This window comes from Limanda limanda, chromosome 16 (genome assembly GCF_963576545.1).
Source record: "Limanda limanda chromosome 16, fLimLim1.1, whole genome shotgun sequence".
NCBI classification, from domain to species: domain Eukaryota; kingdom Metazoa; phylum Chordata; class Actinopteri; order Pleuronectiformes; family Pleuronectidae; genus Limanda; species Limanda limanda.
The window spans coordinates 10,070,903-10,091,885 of NC_083651.1; the positions used below are offsets into that span (position 1 = coordinate 10,070,903).

A 20,983-nucleotide genomic window follows, 5' to 3' on the forward strand; every position below is an offset into this window, starting at 1 on the left:
AAACATGGTTGCTATAACTGGTGGTGGAGTGGGCCTGGATTCTTTGTTTGTACCTATGTGATACCAGCAACCTCAGATTAGCCTTTTTGTAAGTTGATGATGTTGTCGGTAAATGTTATCACTCTGATTGATGGAGTCTGCTAACCCTGCTGCCCGAGGAGGAGGAGGCCCAAGGCCAACAGGAAGAGTCCGGATTATCAACCTCACAGTGTGTCGTCACCTCTGTGGGGCCCTTAATGCCTCCAAGGGGACAGAGGTGGCGCTTGTAGTTTTGAAATGATACGGATCAGCATCATCAGCAGCATCAGTTCTTCTTCAGCAACACACATGCACACACACATTTTTGTTCCAAATATCATCTTATGATCATCACATACAACACACATGTTTTTGAGTGTGCGCATGCCTGTGGACAGATGGTCAACTTTTCTTTCAAAGAGAGAGAGAGAGAGAGAGAGAGAGAGAGAGAGAGAGAGAGAGAGAGAGAGAGAGAGAGAGAGAGAGAGAGAGAGAGAGAGAGAGAGAGAGAGAGAGAGAGAGAGAGAGAGAGAGAGAGAGAGAGAGAGAGAGAGAGAGAGAGAGAGAGAGAGAGAGACTCTTTGGCTCATACAAATGGAAGATTTGTCACGTGATAACCAGGACAGTTTTAATGACGTCTGCACCATATGGCGCGTGCCGGGGGGGGGCGGAGCACCGATATGCTAATTGGCATCCTCCATCCATTGCGTGTGTTTGTGTGTGTTGCGGGTGATGGGTATAAAAGCAGCAACATCCCGCACACACCCCTCAGAAAGCTCAGAGCAGGTCACGCACAATCACGCACGGACACGCGCACAGAGCACACGGGATGCCCGCGATCTAACGGACAGCGACTCATTATAAAAAGTAAGTTTATTTTTAATTTCTAACAGAATTATAACCAAGATCTGATTGATCAGTTCGCCCTGTGATTGGCTCCTCGTATCTCTGTGTGACCTGTTCAATCTGACCATTAATGTCAAATTAATATTCATGTGTTTAAACTCTTGTAAAGACTGAATCAGCAGGTGTAAGACATCGACCAAAGCATTTTTAAATTCTATTTAGCATTTTCACTTTGTTTTTAGTCCTCATTATTACTTCAAGGCTTGTAATTTGTATATTAAATGGTCCGTGTGCCCTCGGCTGTTAACCAGTCAATATTTTCCATAAAACGTCTTTCTATATAATAAGAAAAATAGCAATTCCAGGGAATATTTCTACTCTGATGTATTTAGATAATTGTTGCCTGATTATTAAAAGTATTTGTGGCCGTCCTGTTTGTTCGCTCACCTTCATCACCTGTCTCTCTCTCGTTTATTTGACGGGACCATTCAGCGGAAAACTGATAATTTAAGGGATTTGATTTGTCAACATAGCGTCAATTATTCTAACTTTTATTCTTATTCTAACAGCCTATAATTTGAATTAACCACGCTTCTGTTGTTGTTTTTTCCTTCATCATTAGTCTTTTTGCCTGGGTTGTTATTTCTCCCTGTAAGATATTATCAGAAAATCCTTTTTACCTTGTGAATGTAAAATCATTTGATATTTCTAGCGGATTTAAAATGAGTCATCGTTTGAATAGATTATTCTAGATTATACTGTTGCATTTAACCGATTAAAGCTGCACATTTCATCAGGTAACAAGAGGTTTTTTTTCTGACAGTTTTAGTAATTTTAAAATCAATCACTGATTTAAATCAAATTGAACTTACATCTTTCTCTAATGTCGCTTCTCCTCGCAAAAAATTGATTAAGATGCGGGTATTACTTTTTTCCCGCACAGACACAAAAGAGGAATCACGAACTGATTTGATTAAAATGAAATGGTCTCATTTAAGAGAATTGACGAGGCGCGTGAATTAAGATAAACTTAGTGGTGTTTTAATTATTTAAATCAGGATACGCGCCTGCTCATAAATGTTTCATATTGATTCGATTTTGGGAAAAGATCGATTTAAAAGCTTTTTCTTTCTTTCTTTCTTAAAATAAGCTTGTTTCATCTTCGTCAATCGCCAGATGTTTTGAATTTGTTTCTACTTTTAAGAGCTCTATTCATACACCTGCTGATTCTGGTAAATACAAATAGAGTCTGATCTCATGGGAATACAAGTTTTAATAATACAGTTGAATTCAGTACAATGTATTTATGCAAATACACAGACAGAAAACACAGATATAACTCACATATATACTCTGAGCCATGCTGTTTTTTTTATTTATTGCACAATAAAGACAAACAACGGCTCAAATCCTAAAAAGCTAAATGTTTGGTGTATAGAAGTAAATTCCACCTGTTCCTATAAATATGAAACGTTGCAAATTGGGAGAATCACCTTTGAAGCATTTAACAAATTCTTTATAATCATGACCAGTGCCCTAATTAACAAGCATGTTAGTTTGTGTTCATAAACTCCCTCTTTGTGATTTCATTGTTATCTAATCACCACACTTCTTCTGCTCCTCAGAGAATCAGCATCATGACCAGGTCTGCGCAGGAGGAGCAGGGGTCAGTGGAGTCGGAGGAGCAGCAGGAGCTCCGCAGCCCAGGAGGAGGAGAGGAGGAGGAGGAGGAGGAGGAGGATCAACTCAACCATCTGGACGAGGAAGACGATGATGACGATGAAGAGGAAGAGGAGGAGGAGGAGGAGGAAGATGGTGAAAACAAACCCAAGCGGCGAGGGCCAAAGAGGAAGAAGATGACAAAGGCTCGAGTCCAGAGGTGAAGGAGACAGATGTGTTTTCTTCTTGTCGTTATGAGTTTTCAGAGCAAATATTCTTCATGTGAGCTTGATAAAATCCATTGTACAAACCTTCCTAGTGACTTTTATCTATATTTTAATACCAGCAACAAAATGTGACTATAGCTTAATTTAGCACAACTCAAAAATACCTAGCTGGTGAACATTATGGAGCATCTAGCAGCTTAAAAAGCCAGATATTTCCTTCAGGAGTCGGTGGAGACCAAAAATAGAGCAAATATTGGAGAATTTATGCCAGAAAAGTAAGTCAAATTAAATGACCATGTCTCTACAATGTTCAACAAATCAATTTAAAAGGTGATGCCATGTCAGTGATGTACACATCACCCATTAGGCTTTGTTTTCATTGCGAACAACTTCAAGTATGAGCCACAATGCTTATTGTTTTTAACATCGGCTATAAAAAATTTTAAAGACGTTAAAACTTAGAAGCTGCTTTCAACGTTTATTATGGACACAGAGCATTAAACTGAACCCGCAGCAGGGATTGCTTTATGGACTTTAATGCCCTGGACTCTGTCTCTACGCCACCATATCCTAAAGGAACTGCCCCATCACTTGTGCTGGCCTTTTGGCTGTGCTGTTAATGCACAAATGCACTGCATAAAAATGTGTATGCTAATGTATTAACTACTCGTGGTTATTTAGCTGCAAAGACAGTGTGCAGGCTTCCTGAGATGTTACAGATATGCTAATTGACAAAAGGGCTAACAATGAATTCACTGTGTGTTTCTGCAGGTTCAAGGTTCGTCGGATGAAAGCTAACGCCCGGGAAAGGAATCGCATGCATGGGCTTAATGACGCTCTGGAGAGCCTGCGAAAAGTCGTCCCATGTTACTCCAAAACTCAGAAACTGTCCAAGATCGAGACGCTCCGCCTCGCCAAGAACTACATCTGGGCCCTTAGCGAGATCTTGCGCTCGGGGAAAGCTCCCGACCTCATGAGCTTTGTCCAGGCGCTCTGCAAAGGTCAGCATCAAATAAAGCAACAGAAAATCTGTACATGAACAGAAATGCCCAAGTGGCCTCAAACCGTCGAAGTGACATTGAAATACCAGTTCACCCCACATTTCTGACAGTACCCTCTAGTTCCAATGTTGGGAAAATTAATATTAGTTATTGAAATTATTTACAAGTGTTAAATATATTGATCAGCATTGACTGAATATCTTCTCTCTGTTCTCAGGTCTCTCTCAGCCGACCACTAACCTAGTGGCGGGCTGCTTGCAGCTGAACCCTCGGACTTTCCTGCCGGAGCAGACACCAGACCTGCCGGCTCATCTTCCCCCAGCCGGCACAAGTTCCTATCCTGGACACTACTCTTACCAGAATCCAGGGCTGACAGCCGGTCTGCCCAGCCCACCCTATGGTACCATGGATCCCTCCCACATCTTCCACCAGGTTAAAGGTCAGCCGTATGGCCCCTTGGAGCCCTTCTTCGATGGGGTCCTGGTTTCGGACGGGCCAGCGTTTGACCCACCCCTCAGCCCACCACTCAGCATCAATGGAAATTTCTCCTCGTCCTTCAAGCATGAGGTCGTCGCGGCTGCCGACTACGACAAGAGTTTCTCCTTCAGCGTGCACTATGGGGGAGGAGGAGCTGGGGGACACAATGCCATGTACGGTGGTGGGGGGAACAACCAGCGGTGTGGTGAACTGCAGGCGGACGGGCTGATGGGCTTTGAAGGACACTCGCACCACGAGCGGATGATGAACGCCCAGTTGAACGCCATCTTCCATGAGTCCTGAGGAAGAGGAGGACAAAGGACTGAGATACTGATGTACAAAGAGACGGACAGACAGATCATTATATATCTTTCTTTCTGTCCTTTCTGTTCTTCTGCATCAGGCTCTTCAACTCGCTTTGGTCATGAGGATGGTGGTTCGGCGATGATATCACTTTGTTGATGTAACCTTTGTAACGCTTCATACTGCGGAGATGGTCTCTGAATGTCTCAATATTATCCATATTATCACATAAAAATAATCAATAATCAATAAGCAATAATCTGGAAGAACCTATGCAATTTCGTTAAAAACCTGAGCACAGCTCAGCTGATGATTCCAAATGTTGAAAGAATAAAGATTTCTCTATTTTTGGGTCAGTGTGTCAGTGAGATGCTGTTAGGCCAGTGTTGGGCGGCCGGTTTCCAAGCCGGGAGCAGGCCAGAGTGTTCATGTTGTTCATGTTGTTTTACTTTTATGCTTTTTATAACGTTCCTGTAGTGTTCTGTTAACATTTCATGTGACTCCTGTTCATATTTTATAAGATAGATGTTTATAAATGCCTTTTATTAAAAGGAATTCAATGTGATTCATTTGAGAGACTGATTCATCAGCAACAACACAATAACATAATAACAAAATAACAAAACATCAAAACAACAAAACAACAAAACAACAAAACACCACAGTTAAGTCCAGTTTGATGAGATTGTTTCCAGGGTCTTGCAGGGTATCCCCAGTTCCCAGTTCGATTATTAGTATACACTTGAGTTACAGATGTTTAATTAAGAGATTCGACTTTGGAAAAGCTTTTATATATTGATATATCAATCACAGATTCCTTTTTTTCATCGAGATGGTAAGAATGGTTTTAACCAAACATTTTAAAAAACATTGTCAGTTAATTACCTTCAAATGCTGCCTCACACACAAAGGTTCTGTCCAGGCTATAGTCCTCTTCAGTCCAATTTGGTTGAGTTCACGTCAGTTGAATTCAACTTTAATAATAATATCTAAAGTAAAACATTAAAATATTAAAACTGTAGAATTTCAGTAAATAAACAGGATGTGTCTTCAGCGTCACATAAATATCATATCTCCAGTTTTGGTTGTGCCATAGTTAAGAAGCAGCTTTTATGTGCTTCAGACACTTTACAGACCAAACTTGAATTTAACCTTGAATCTGTTGCTGTCTGCTGATGAATTACCCAAACAACCAATGATTTGGTTATTGGATTAGTAAATGTTTTTTTGGTACAGAAATGAATTATAAATCAGATAATCCATCAGCGGAAGATTTTCGACACTACTTTAGGTCCCCCTATTCATTTTAGATTAATCAGTATTTTAGACTGGTGGTCAGACAAAATGAATCTCAGGATTCATTGAGCTCTAGGTATTGTTGACAAGTATTTTCAACGACTGAATAATGAGGACAGAAAGTATTCAGCAGATAAATAGAAAAATAGTGTAATCATTTAAAATTGCTCTGGCATATCAGGAACCTACATGGATACATGATCTTCTTTAAACATAGTAATGCAATCACTCAGTTTTTTAGCATGAGCACAGAAGTCATAGGTTTTGCCAGGAAAATACAATATATTTAATATAACTCAACATAAATGTGGTTTACTAGTCCAAGAAGATTTAGAACCAGCTCACAAACCTGTGGACAACCTCAAAAAGGACAAGACTGACAACGTAGAATGTTGAAGGTTTCTGTGTGATGACAATGCTCTAAAAGTGGATTTGAGGATCCAAGTAGGATACTTGACAAATGAGGGTAAAACTCATATCTCCTTACAGAGAAAACCTTGTTAACATGTTAACAGCATTATCACAGTGACTGAAGGACAAAACCAGGATTACTGTGTGTGTGTGTGTGTGTGTGTGTGTGTGTGTGTGTGTGTGTGTGTGTGTGTGTGTGTGTGTGTGTGTGTGTGTGAAGGGCACAGATGTTCGTTCTGCAGGCAAGACTTTAATTTATGAAAATGATCTCGTTTATGCATGAGAGCCCTCCCGCCATACATACTGCTGTCCTGCTGAGTGTGTGTGTGTGTGTGTGTGTGTGTGTGTGTGTGTGTGTGTGTGTGTGTGTGTGTGTGTGTGTGTGTGTGTGTGTGTGTGTGTGTGCGTGTCTGTGTGTGTGTGTGTGTGTTTGTGTGTAAGTCAGCAGAGACAATATGGTGGCCATATCCCACCATTTAGCCTCCCTGTTAAAGTGGAATAACAATGAGAGAAAAGTGCAAACACAGCATAAAAATTATCAGGGGAGAAGCTATTTCAACAATATTTTTTTAGCACCTGTCAGATACAGGTATGTGGAGCAAAAATATCAAAGTACTTAGTGACTACAAATAAAAGCTGCTCTTAAGATAAATTACAAGACAACACACATTTATAATTACATGTCAAGATCTGGAGTAAATTCAAAGGAACTTGCGTTAAATAGCTAAAATTTACTTTTTATTCATAGTTGGAGAAAATGAGGAACACAAACAACATGAAATCATTCCTCATCTCAGTGGGAAAGCAGCTACAGTAGCAGAGGCGGTATTAGAGGTATTAATAGCATTATTGGCAGCAGCCTTTGTGATCAAGGTTTTGTGTTTCAGACTGTTGGCTGATCATAACACCGATTAAAGCAACTTAAACTCACGCCATCTGTTAACAACATACACTTGCCGTGTTGTGGCTCATAATATGGTATTTATACCACAGCCAGGAAACACCCTGCTCTCTGATTGGTTGGCAGGTATCTATTAAAATCATGTACAGTATGATGGCAAGTAACCATGACTACAGTATCAACAACTCTGTTAGCACATTATACTTAATTAGGACTTACAGTGACAACGAGCAAGTGTGTGCACAATAACTCACGTACTCATGGACGGATTTATACTAAACTTGGTGGGGATGTTATGTGGGAGGGTATCTGCAGGTGGTTAACTCTTTTAGCTGATCAGTTAAAGGTCAAGGTCAACAAAATATAGTCCATATTTTTCAAAATGTTTTCCAAGATATCTCCGCAACTAAAAAGGGTAGTAAGACAGAAATTTGAAAAACTATGTAAGGCTAGAATGCAGAGTTGAAATGATAGGACCAGAGACCTAAAGCTTCCATGAGAAAGATAATGTATGATCAAATGGTATGAACTGACATCATCATGTTGCCACAATGAAGTTGAAAGTTTGATCGGTTCATTATTTTTATGTTTACGGCACTTTTGTTGGTATAAATCCTGAAGGTAGTATAATCCACATCAAAGTTCCCTGTTAGCAAGAGACTGATTGAATGAGAGGACAAGATGTGGACTTTCGATGTGAGATGACCTGTTTTGTACCCACATTATATATAAGTCCAATGCTCAACTCTCTTTTAGCTCTGTTTTGGTCTCCACCATCTCCTGAAGTTGATATCCTACTCTTTAGCTGTTAAAAACTCCACCATATTCACCTGCTAGTTGCTAACATTGCCTGATGTTTGGTAGTGTAAAGCTTTATCAAATTTTCACAGAAAATTGATTGCCTAAAAGATTGAACCAAACTCAACAAAACCCATGAATAAAAACAACACAAATTGTAGATTTGAAGAGACAGTTGTTTGAAGGATGCAGTATTTTTTAAATCCAGCTTTTACATTGGGTTGGAATTTCAATGCCAATTTTACCGTTTTACGATGTTCATGGATCAAATTAAAGAAAGTTTTATTTAAACTAAATTATTTTATGCTTGACATATTAAACAATGTGTTTTGTATTGTTTAAGATGTTTTCATTAATGTATAGGTATTATTACATGTTACGAAATAGGAGTGTTCACTGTTTACTCAGACAGTTTTATATGGATTAAGTATAAAATAATTCTTGACTATTAATGACTTAAGGAGGAGGGGTGAGATTGAATAAATTTGTTCTTCTTTTCACTCCTTTTCAAATATGTAGATTAAATCATTAAGCGTTACATTTTTTTAAAATAATACTGTTTTTCACTTAAAACAGTATTATTCTCCTGCTTACAATAATTAAAAGGGAAAAAAATGACATGAAATGGGTTTACTACAAGTACATGTTCTGTTGTATGATCAATGCAGTAATTTAACCTGTAACATAATATTCACACAGGTTGGTATTAGTAGTTTTATTTTGAGTAAACGATCTGACTAACTCTGTCACCAAATTTGATCGATTATCAATCATAAACCGATGGAAGGGTGACTCAGGTTGTGCGCGCGTCCGCATCTTAACGGGAGCGCGCCGCCCGTCTGCCACATGCCCGAGCCGTCTCCACGGTAAAAGGCTGATGCCGCGACGTCTCCATAGCGACCAGACCCCGGAAATAAACTCTAACCTGCCGGGGGTGAGTTTGGTTTATTAGCTCACTGCTCCTTCAGCTGCCGCTTTGTTTACCTGGAGGGAGTTTGTTTGTTTGTTTGTTAATAATCATGTCGGAGCCCGAGGAGGAGCTGAGTCAGCAGAAAGACAGCACGAAGAAGAAGAAGAAGAAGACAGACAAACGGAGCGGGAAGAAGAAGAAGAAGAAGCCGAGGGAGAGACGGGAAGAAGAGGAAGAGGAGCAGCAGCTGGAGGAAGAGGAGGAAAAGGAGCACAGGTGAGTGAGGTTCTCCTCAGGTTCTCCAAGTTCTACACAGAACCATAGAGGAGTGTCATACAAGTTGTCAAGAGCGACAGGAATCTGCAAATACACGACTCCTTCAAAGTAAATGCCCTGAAGTCAGAACCTGTTAGTGACAAGTACTTTCAGGGACTGAATGAAGGTGACAATAAGTAATCAACAGATAAATACAGGGATGGTGAAATAATGTGTAGTTGCTCTGGTATGAACCAACATGGATGCAGGAAGTTGTTTTAACAATTTTGTGTAAAATGCTTTCAGAACCTTACCAAAATAACAGCAGTGTTTTATATAGGCAGGATGTTGTTACATTATACGACTGGCCAACAGGTGTTTTAATAAGAGGGTGCTTTAATATCTTCTGACAGTTTATAGACAAAATAAATAATCGGTTATCTGAGAAAATAATGGGTTGCTGAATTCGTAATGAAAATCAGTTGCTGCCATAATTTTTAATATTACTTGCTTCATTGATAAATGTTTGTAAATGACCTCTGATTGGTGTGTGTGTGTTTGTGTGTGTCAGTGAATGTGTCGTGCTGCGTGGGATCTTCAGACTGGGGAAGAAGAGTCACGACGTCCTGCTCACCCGAACCAGACTGAGCTGGACCCCCATCACGCCTGAGACCCCCACAGGTCAGTAACCACAGCGACGGGTTGTCTTGGTGATCATCGCTAACAGGCAGACAGACTGTGGGTGTGTCGAGGCAGCTGGTGCAGTAATGGAGAAGTTCTCTCATGTTGAGACCACCTGAAACTTGACATCTGGACGCACACATCCACTGCAGGGGACAGTTTGGCTGCTCCTCATGGCTCTTTATTAGAGGTAGGACAGTTCAAAAAGACAAAAAAAAACAGTGTTGGTTACCTAATGTGATTCTATCAGCATTTCCTTGTCAGACCTGCTGTGTTAAAGCAGCCAACACCATATGCACCACACATATAGAGAAAAGAGTAGATGTGGAACATTTAACATCAGTAAAGTGTCATCTGAGGCAGAACTGATGGAAATATTGAGCAAGAAAAGAAACAAGGATTATGATGATAGAAATTGTCAATTGTTGAATTTATTTGTTGTGTCAGTATTTATTTATAGGGTTAGACCCTAACCCTAACCCTGAAAAATTTGGTTTCAATCTAATAGCAAGTTACCTAATACCAGGCCAGCATCAACAATGTCAATACAGATATTAATACATACAATTTGGTAAAAGCTGTTAATTTTTCTATCATGTTAGAGAGATGAATATATAATTTATGACATGAATGCATGATAAACTCTACCAATATATTGTTGTTAATAATTTGAAAAAAACCTACTTTCGTGATCTGTGATTGAAGATTCGTGTAAGAAAAGAGAAGAGAATTGTGCCTTTTTTTTCTTCTCCGCCCTTCAGTCTGGACCAACTGTAGGTGCAGGCCACCATCCTCCCTCGAGCAGTATCTCATACATGTTCACTTCCCGCAGCTCTGATCATAGCAAATGTCAGCAGAAAGAAATTTCTCTGTGTAATAACAAAGCGTATCAAAAGCTTGATTTTGTGCTACATCCTCAATAAGCAAAAAAAAAATCACAAATGTTTGAAGAGGCACAGATTTTATTTTTTATTTATAATGGGGGTATAAAGAAGCTTTGTACAGTTTAGAACATGCATTGTGACATATCCTGTAAATCCAAATAGTCTTCTGTTCAGTCATGTTGTGGTGATATTATGGTGCAGGTTTTGTGTGTTAGTTTTTGGTTGAAATCCATTCAGACAGAAGTGGTTAGTGAAGCAGGGTGAAGGTGTAAATACTGTGTGTGTGTGTGTGTGTGTGTGTGTGTGTGTGTGTGTGTGTGTGTGTGTGTGTGTGTGTGTGTGTGTGTGTGTGTGTGTGTGTGTGTGTGTGTGTGTGTGTGTGTCCGCGTGCCTCAATCTGTTTTGTTGTATTTCATCCAAACTAATGTCATTAAGCCAGAATTGTGTGTGTGTGTGTTGGCTGTAGTATAGAGAGCAGTTGGTTCGGCCCGTGGGGGGTTATTAGAGTCTCTCAGTGTGAGGAGATTAACACACACTTGCACAGTCAGCCTGTCAGCATGCTGTGTGTGTGTGTTGATTATATATTTCTATATAAATGGATCAGCTGTTGTTGTTTATTTCTACACATGAATTCACTGTCTCACCTACTGGCCTGTTTGTCTGTCTGAGAGGCGAGACCTGAGCTGTCAGACAGACACAGTATTTTGTAGTACTATTGTACTGAACCTCATTTATTACATAAATGATAGACAAAATATGATTTCAAAGTTGAGCTTGTGGCCATAACATAAACTGCCAAGCATCTCTAGCTCCTTTGTGCTTTGCATTGTGGAACATCATGTCCAATTAGTCTGTATTCTTTCTTTAATCAAATGTAACATCCAGTTTCACTACACACCCAAATAAGCGGCCTAGGTTTAGTACAAGTGTGGAACTGACACGCTCTTTTATTCCTGCAGACAGTGAAGGATCTCAGGAGGATCTATTAATAGTGAGAAGTGTGAAGGAACGATAACTGATCAGTTTAAAGCCAAAACACGATCACTGTCATCAGTGACAATGAAGTGTGTGTGTGTGTGTGTTTGTGTGTGTGTGTAAAATCAAACTGTAATCCATAACTCCCACAGTCAGCCACATGGCCTGGTCACCATGAGACTTGACTGCCACTGTTTGTGCTTGTGTGTGTGTGTGTGTGTGTGTGTTACTTGTACTTCTATCCCTTTGAGAACCAGTAATAGCCATAGATCTTACTTAGTGTTGATATTATTTTGGTCCTCAGAACGTTAGTTAGCTGTTTGTTAGGTTTGAAGCTTCAGGGTAGTATTGGGGTTAGGCATTTAGTAATGATGGTAATGTTTAGGCATGGGACTGGGGATTAATTATGATGTATTATGAATAATTGTCCCCACACACCAACGTGTGTTTGTGTGTGTGTGTTTGCATGTGTAGGCACAGTGGGTTGGAGAGGGCTTGATGGGAAGCTCATCTCCACTACCTGTGATAGGCAACACTGTGTGTGTGTGTGTGTGTGTGTGTGTGTGTGTGTGTGTGTGTGTGTGTGTGTGTGTGTGTGTGTGTGTGTGTGTGTGTGTGTGTGTGTGTGTGTGTGTGTGTGTGTGTGTGTGTGTGTGTGTGTGTGTTTGTGCAGCAGCTCTGTAGGTTCTGTCAACTCGGATGAGAGTAATTCTCAATGAGCTGGATGTAACATTTCACATTTCTCGCTCAAGATTTTTTGTTTAAAGTCACATTTATTTTTTGGGATCTCTTCTATCATACATGTTTTCATCAGACAAACTTTAATAAACCCACTGTACACTGCCCACTCAGCAACAACAGAGTGACGATATTAGCATCGAAAATAGAACATGTAGCTGCTAGAGATGTTTTTCTCAGGATCATAATGTTGCTGTTGTTCACCATAATAACATAATAACAAACAGCTAATCTTTGAACCTATGTTTTTCATGTTGTTGTTTATTTTTTTAACAATAACACATTTGATGCAACAGGAAATTACACTATTAAAAAGCTAAAAAAAACAACTGAATTAAAAGGCAGCTCCAATAGAAATAAATCAATACTAAAACAGGTGACTGTTTTTACATCAAGGGTGATAGGTGTATATTTGTGGTCTGTTTAAGGAAAAGTTTGTTCTGTAATATCATTTAAAACTTTTAATTACGTCTGTCCTCTTGGCTTCACTAAATTAGAAATGCACTAATAAGAAAAGTAAAGAAAATAGCTTACATGACTGGATATTTTTTTCTTTTTAAACGTAACAGACTTGCTCCGTAACTAGTGACTGTGTCTGTCTCAAATACACACATTCACTCCATTAGCCAATGCTCCACGGTAAACCTGATTATCACCGAAACCGGCAGTGGTCTATCCTGTAATATCTGATGGGATGTATCCATAAAAAACTGAGCATATCTTTTAATATTTACAATACTATATCAACACAATAAGCAGAGAAAGAAGCAACAACAACAGACTGTGACACTGACATATGGACGCTGGCCTCTTTGGGCAGACGCGGGGTGGGTGGTTATGTGATATTTGATAACAGCAGGAGCATATTTTCTAGAGGGGAGGCGTTAATCAGCCGTCATCAAATATAATTATTTTCTGATGAATCTGATCCTCTGTGTGCGGAAGCAGATAAACTGTAATTATTATATTTATACATTTCTAAACAGCTATTTCTCCTCATGTGCACACCCATAAGTTGTATAAACACTGAATTATGATACACACACACACACACACTAATCACAGGTGCACTATTATGAAATATGTCTTCATAGGTGAGCGTTAAATTGTTGAAAAATACTGAAAATGTCCTCCTTATCTCTGCTTACATACCATTGTACTGCTCAGAGATGCTAATTAAGGGAAGTGGTACCCATTGAATTACTCTAACTAAATACTGCCTTCACTTATAATTTCAGTTTCTTTGGTCACTGCTCATTAATTGGTCAGACAAGTGAAAACTATAAATAAATTAGAAATGATCATGCTTTTCAGATGAGATTAAACATGCTGAGCTGATCAGCTTTGAAAGAATTAACCAAACCTAACGCATTAGATTAGTGACATATCCCGTACCGTGTTTAATATTATTTTCAAATTTTCAAAACATACGAGGCTTAAATCTAGAACAGAATAATTCTGCTGCACTATGTCAGCAAACATGGTATTGGAAAAAGTGTGTGTGTGTGTGTGTCTGTGTGTTTTATGTTACTCTGAGCTCAGTACACTAAAATCTTCAGAAGATTGGATGATTAATGGGACATGGACCAATCGCTTTGAAGAACTCCTCTCTAATAAATGGATTAGTGAGTAATATATTTAAAAATTTGAACACGGATGAACCATCAGCAGCAGTATGCATGCTACATTCACATTTTACTATGATTAATAAGGAGGGTGAACAAAGTAATGTGAACACTTCCTCTTTGCAACATGAGTCATGGCGAACAGATAATGTCATCCACAAAAATCATAACACAGACCTTTTAAATGAGTCAAACATAATATTGGTAATATATAATATCAGTGCAAAACCAAAATGCCTAACAGTGCTAATAGTGACAATGATAGGAACAGATGTAAAATATCTAGTACATAAAACAAAACATACCAAACAAGGATGTATAATCACAATCAGTCTTGAAAATTAAACTAATAATACTAAATACTTACAAATACAATGCACCACAAACAGAATAATACATAACATATAACAAAACATATATGATTGTGGAGACCTTTCTGTTTCATAAGACAGAAAAGTGTCTTATATAGAGAAGAAATAAAAAAAACTTTTATTTAGCGTTTATACAGCTTAATATCTGTCCTCTGTTAAAAAACAGATATTTGTTTGAAACAAATGGAGCAAGTTTGCACAGATCATTAAAACCCATTATTTGTAAAGTCAGGTTCATATTGTGTTTATGTGCTGTGTGTTGACTCTTTTTCCCTCCCCCTGCAGGTGAGCCATGTGTAACACAGCCAGGTGTGCTGCTGCTGCAGGACGTTTATGCAGTGAAGGTGAAGCGGCGGCGAGCAGCAGGCCAGGAGTCGGGGGGAGCCGTGCTCGGCGTGGCCCTCTTCTGCTGCAAGAGGACAGGGAGGAAGCTGGAGGTGGACACGCTTCACCTCAACAACGCCTCCGCGGAACACACACAAACCTGGTACAACACCCTGAGGGAGCTGCTCACAGGTAAGACACACAGTCAGGCAATCAGTATGAAGTAGAGGTACTTACGATCCAAGGGGAACCAATAGGACAGCCGAACATGACCCGAATAGACCTGACGACAATTAGACCTGATAAAAAAACTGAGAAGCATTGTAAGTATTATTATTATTATTATGTCCAAAGAATGAATTTAAAGTATTGGAAACTAAAGTAATTTATATGTTTTGAAGAACAATTTGTATAAATAATTGAAAAACCTATTTCTGCATCGTGCACTAACAATAAAACATTATACAGCCAGACAACATATTGAATATCTGTGAATAAAGTTCAAAAAAACTGTTTATGTTTAATTGCTCAAATGTTGTTGGTGGATCATTTTCTTGAATTGGGTTCCTCATCGGAGCAAAGCTTTTTTGAGCTGTGTAGATCAGTGATGTTCAGAGTTTGTCTGTGTTACATAAGTGCTGAGATACAATGGAAATATGACTCAGGACTTCTGTGAGGGTCATGCTATCAGATGATTACACACCCACAGACACACACACTCACAAGGGGGATGTAGTAATAGCGTTGCTATTAGCACCATCTGTCTGCTATTGTATTTATTAAACTGACCATCAGAAAGACACATTCAGGGTTGGATTTATCTGATCCGAAATACAATGCAGATAAAATAGTGATAATAGCGCAGTAGATTGTAATTTGCTGAGACTTACATTATAAATTGTTTATACTGAAACGTCTGTGGATTTCGTTCTAACATCGCTCAGCTCCCCGTCAGACAGATGTGGTGCTAGCTCCAGATTATAATTTCATTGTTTTCTATCAGTTTGTTCATCACTTAGTTTAATGAGTGAGTCAAGTGAGTCACAGTTACATCAGACAGTAGAGCTGCTAATCTGCTAATCCAGTGGAACAAAGAGATGCACACACACCATCAGCTGCTGAATCATATTGTCTGCGAGAGAGATTAGCTAAAATTCTGTCTGTATAATCATATTTGTGTGGAGTTCACTTTAATTCAAGTGCAGGGACTTGGAACTCTGGGTTAATATACCACACGGCCAAAAGTATGTGGATATTTAAACAATAGATGTAGCTCGCAAACCCCCCAGTTATGTGAAAAAATGTCCAATGGACAAGCCTTTCTTTTGTTCCAAAGACGTTACCTACCTGGATGGTAAAATAAGAGGCAGTTCCTACTCAGTGGAAGAAAACATAAAAACATCTACTGTTTCTGGATCAGTTTATAGGATCAAAGTTAACATCCTTTTAAGTAACATGAATAGTTCTTTAACAACGAAATACATGTAGTTTCCAACCATACAATATCTTGTGGAATACATAGCTTGATCAGAAGTTTGATTTCTGAATGTATCGAAAGTTATTACAAATCTTTATTACCTTCGCCAGGGAGGATGTTTTCACCCTTGCCCTATTGTACAGATAAGCATGCAACTTGGAAGCATGTGGTATAGGTCGGGGAAGAGCCAATTAGATTTCAGTTCCTATCCAGATGAGGGCTAGGATTTATTTTCACTTTCTTTAAAAGTGTGAGATAGGGCGTCAACTTAATAAATTTCCCTCAGTGTCATTTGTCATCAATGAAGTGATGGTGTTTGTTGAATTCATCCGGTTTCCTGTAAAAAATAAAGTTGTATGAATTAACATAACTTCAACCTCAGTGACACGACCATGACCACGTCTTCACAGGACATGTTTAATATAGTTCTGGATGCTGCAGAAGGCTGAAGTTCCCAGACGCTGGTTTCCCAGGTGCACTGTAGTGGGCGTCGCCTGCCTGACACTTAACACACAATAGAAATGTTTGAGCGGTGTATGGATTTAACCTCCACACACTCAGACACACACACACACACACATTACATTTCAGGTTTTCTATGTTCATCCAGCGATGTCAGCTTAGACAGAGACGTTACAAGCCCTCCACAAATGAAGAGGTCAAAGGTCACGCACACACGCCACCATCCTCCTGTCACCATGGCATCGGTCTGACACATTATCGCCGGTCACCTGTCTGTCCGTCCGTCTGTCTGTCCATCAAACCAGATTACCCAGGAGGCCCTGCAGCAAAGTCACAACTTCTTTAAGTGTTTTTCTGTGGCCTCCCACACACACACGCACACACACATGAATGGCTCACAGGTCGCGTGTCAGCTCACATGGTCACACTGCACATCAAACTGTGACGGCTTTTGTGATTTTGTGACTTTGCACACTGCGACGGAGGAGTCTCTGTGTGTGAGTGGAAGGTAAACACACACACTCGGCCGCTCTGCTGCCGTGTGGACATTAAGCCTATTTTCCAGCCAGAGGTCAGTGTGAAAAGCGTATTGTTTTGTGAATCGTGGCGTTGCGAAGCGGGCAGTCCGCCGCCACTTCTTAACCTCGGGGTCCGAACATTCAGACGCACAATGGCGAGCAGGGAGCAGACCCTTCCTGTCTCCAGAGCGTTAGTCTGTGCTGTCTGCTTGTGGGAAGCAGCTGCATTACACTGTGCAGAGGGTGAATGGCAGTCAGGGTGACAAAAGGCGAGCAGCGACGCTGTATAGAGTCTGTTTCCATACACACACTCAGACGGCTGTATGGACTGGCTGCACTTGTTTAACAGCACAACAGACTGACAGGTCAGTGGCGGCGGCGGCGGCGGCGGAGCTCACAGGGCGAACGGCCGGACAGGCAGAGCTTGTCCAGACTATTGAGTTCTTTTGATTTATGTGTTGTTCTTTCTAAACTCTACCTAACTATTACCTGATTAAGTATCATTCAAATTAATAACATGCCTTGTTTATCTGTTAGTCAACTTATCAATTATTCAGCTGTAACACATTTTCACACTTACCTTGAGCACGATTTACAAGTTCATCTGTTAAAATCAGTGGAGTGAAACAATCTTTCTTACTGGGAAGTGATTCCTTTGTCCAATATTATAATATCATCTCTTTAATGTGTTTTTATGCATTGTCAGACTCACCCTTTTCATACATGGATCAAAATGGATACAGCAGATATTACCAGATATATTTTATCTCTCACATTTCCTTGTCAAAACCTGTTGCCTACAATACCCATAATAATGCAACTTGACTGTTGACTGTTCCATTTGAGATTCAGGTGCCTACACCAGTCGTAGTAATAGTTGTTGACTACTAGTTGTAGTTATACGAGTCGTATCCTTGAGCTGCAAGCCTCAAGCAGAAAATAAATGAGAAGTCAGATTACAGAGGTCACTTTGTTTCCTTTTAACTACACACATGTTTTCAAGGTGCCTATTCATCTAACCCACTGTGTGTTTTTGTCTGTGTGTGCTACATATTAACTGGTGTCTGTTAAGTTAGTGACTGTATCCATAGTGACATGCCTTCCTGTCTCTCTTCATATTCAGTGTTTTTATTGTTTTTTTATTAGTTTGTGCAGCACACGTTCATCCCACAGACAAACACTCAATGTTCTTACTACAGAAGCTGAAACCACATCAACTTAAATATCTTTATTGATGGAGTCTGAACCGAAGTAATCTGTTTTTTGTCAATAACATTCATTGGTCACCGCTTAGGAAACACCAGGATTGTTTACCATGGTGATACTTCAGCAGCACCATAGCAACGGGCCGCTGGCCGAGGCCAGGAGATGATCTGATAGACACTTGATCCCTCTGCATCTCTGTGTCGCTCTACTTTTTCTTCTGAGAGAAATATCAACAAACTCAATGACATCATATCCTATGAGACTGTGTGTGTGTGTGTGAGAGAGAGAGAGAGAGAGAGCATCAATCATGCAGAGAGACAGAGAGGTGGGGCGGGTATGATCAGCATAAGGATTGAGAATGTATGTTTTTCTTTCAGTCATGAATCAGTGATTTTGGACCAAGTTACATGTGATCTTGCTTTTTTAGTGGTTTTAATTCAGTGTATATCAGAGTTATAGTTAATGATCTGTGGTACATCAGTGGGGTCCTGGTTCCTGGTGCTGCCTTGGGAACCTCTCGACAAAGTCATAGGTGCCATCACAAGCCCCAAGGTCATCCTAGGTCCTTGATCACAAAAGTTTTAATCGAGTAAATGCTGTAGTACTTTGGGCTCTTACTGGAATCATCCTTTGGTCTCAGTTTTTGGGATACACCAGAGGGTCGTAGCTTCTGGTAATGGTGGGGGTCCAGTAGAGAGAAGAGTGGTGGGGGTGGTGGGTAGCTGCTCTTCACTGGAACTCCTGAGAGCCCAATCAGATCCGTGGGGTGAGGTTATGGCAGGGGGTGCAATGTGTGTGTGTGTGTGTGTGTGTGTGTGTGTGTGTGTGTGTGTGTGTGTGCAGGGTCATTAACAGGGCGAGGTCATGGCCTTTTGGGAGCAGATTATTGTAAGGAGCTGGATAATGGAGCTTGTGTGTGCGTGTGTGTGTATATTGATCTGTGCTGGTCTATTGGGATTTATAATGCGGTCTCTAAATCTGCCTAATGATGGGCTGTACAGGGGGTTAGAGTGTGTGTGAGTGTGTTACTGTAGTTAGGAGTCAATACCATGTAACCTCACACACACACACTATCTTCCAGCACTGCAACTGATATTCTGGATATTTTCCTTCAAACAGGCCTCATCCAGATGTTATAACGTCTTCACATTACATTCTACTATTTATTCGTCCAGGGCTAAGATTTTTCTGACAATGCAAACTAAAGACTGAGAAAATGTGTTGATTGTTTCATTAAATACATTAACAGCTTGGGTTTTAAGCTGGAACTAAATAAATTGTTGTAAATTAAACTAGTTGAACATTAAAAACTTGCAGGGTCCAAGACTGATGGCATAACTCACAATGCAGTGATTTCCATCAAATATCTAGACTGTGGGTTCGCTCATAATCTAATCTGTCCTGCCACAGTATCATAATGATGAACCACAAATTTCCCCTAATAACATAATAGATCTGTAACTCAGTGATTGGCTCTGTTGCTGCATTATAAAGCTGTTTGCAGCACTATCACCCATAAAGCAGTTACCATCCACGCAGACAGTCAATACCTCATAGTTAAAGCTATGTGTGTGTACCCACGTGTGGCACACAATCCATTTCTATCTCCCAGGTTTCACTTTTTAGTTGTGCCTGTCACTTGGAATATTTTGCTTCAGAGAGTGTTGTAAGTGCACATAGCTACAGCTTCCAATATATATTGAATTGAATGATGTTGGAAAAAATGCAGAGAAAGTTAAACCAAATTCCTGGATCAGCAGCAGAATGAAATGGCTTCCTCCTCAACTCATACCGCATCCATCCATTAAGTGTCCTGGTAATCTGCCCTCTAGATTTTGTGTAATCCTGCTAACAGTCAGACAAATAAAACAAAAAGATAACCTCTGTGGGGGAGGTAATAAAACAGAAGAACTGATCCCATTAATTACTCTCTCATAGACGTTCAGTATTTAATTCACCAATCAGCTATAAAGTTGTGTGTGTGTGTGTGTGTGTCTGCTGTGTGTGTGTGTGTGTGTGTGTGTGTGTGCAGGGTTCAATCGTCCCAGGTACCTGAAGGTCTTCATCAACCCCAGCAGCCACAAGAAGGAGTCTGTGCACATCTACAGAGAACACGTGGCTCCGCTCTTCAAGATGGCCGACGTCCGCACCGACATCACGGGTCAGTCCATCCTCCTGTCTATTTGTCTAATGATCAGTTTTACAACAAATAGATGGTATCGATTTTTTATTTTATACCTCATCTAGTGCGATGCTACAGCTCAGACGTGTCATGGCAAAATGATTGTGTAAATTTCCACAGTGAACAGTTAGATCCCGTCTTTATTGATATCACAGAAGATGGGAAATCAGTGTGTGTAAGTGTGTGTGTGTGTGTGTGTGCGTGCGTGTGAGTGTGTGTGTGTGTGTGAGTAGAGGAGGTCCAAAGGTCAGAGTTAATGGCAGTCCCTGGTCGCTAGGTAACCTGATACAGAGGGCGAAGCCAAGCCCATCTGTTGTAACAGAGGGAGACGACCCTGCTTCTCTCCTCGTTTCCTTTTTTCATCTCCCGCTGTCTCCTTTCCTTTCCCATCCTGTCTCATCCCCTCCTTTCCTTTTCTTTCCCCCCTTTTTTTCCTCC

General features: G+C 40.2%; 2 protein-coding genes across 2 annotated transcripts in view; both read left to right on the forward strand.

Annotated features, from left to right (window-relative positions):
* The first annotated feature begins 2,501 nt into the window (after window positions 1-2,501).
* neurod1 (neuronal differentiation 1) lies at window positions 2,502-4,531 on the forward strand. The gene is made up of 3 exons (XM_061088887.1): window positions 2,502-2,743; window positions 3,522-3,751; window positions 3,969-4,531. The coding sequence occupies exons 1-3, from the start codon at window positions 2,502-2,504 to the stop codon at window positions 4,529-4,531; spliced, it is 1,035 nt and encodes a 344-aa protein (XP_060944870.1).
* A 4,425-nt stretch (window positions 4,532-8,956) lies between these two features.
* Window positions 8,957-20,983, forward strand: part of cerkl (ceramide kinase-like) — a 22,029-nt gene continuing 10,002 nt past the window's right edge. The window contains exons 1-5 of the mRNA XM_061088886.1: window positions 8,957-9,123; window positions 9,674-9,783; window positions 9,859-9,861; window positions 14,662-14,892; window positions 20,396-20,524. Of these exons, the coding sequence (XP_060944869.1) occupies window positions 8,957-9,123; window positions 9,674-9,783; window positions 9,859-9,861; window positions 14,662-14,892; window positions 20,396-20,524 (640 nt within the window). The remainder of the gene's footprint in view (window positions 9,124-9,673; window positions 9,784-9,858; window positions 9,862-14,661; window positions 14,893-20,395; window positions 20,525-20,983) is intronic.

Coding starts and splice junctions, on each gene's coding strand:
- neurod1 (XM_061088887.1), top strand. CDS start 2,502: ATGACCAGGTCTGCGCAGGAGGAGCAGGGGTCAGTGGAGTCGGAGGAG. Junction 2,744..3,521: donor ACAAAGGCTCGAGTCCAGAG/GTGAAGGAGACA, acceptor GTGTTTCTGCAG/GTTCAAGGTTCGTCGGATGA. Junction 3,752..3,968: donor TGTCCAGGCGCTCTGCAAAG/GTCAGCATCAAA, acceptor CTCTGTTCTCAG/GTCTCTCTCAGCCGACCACT.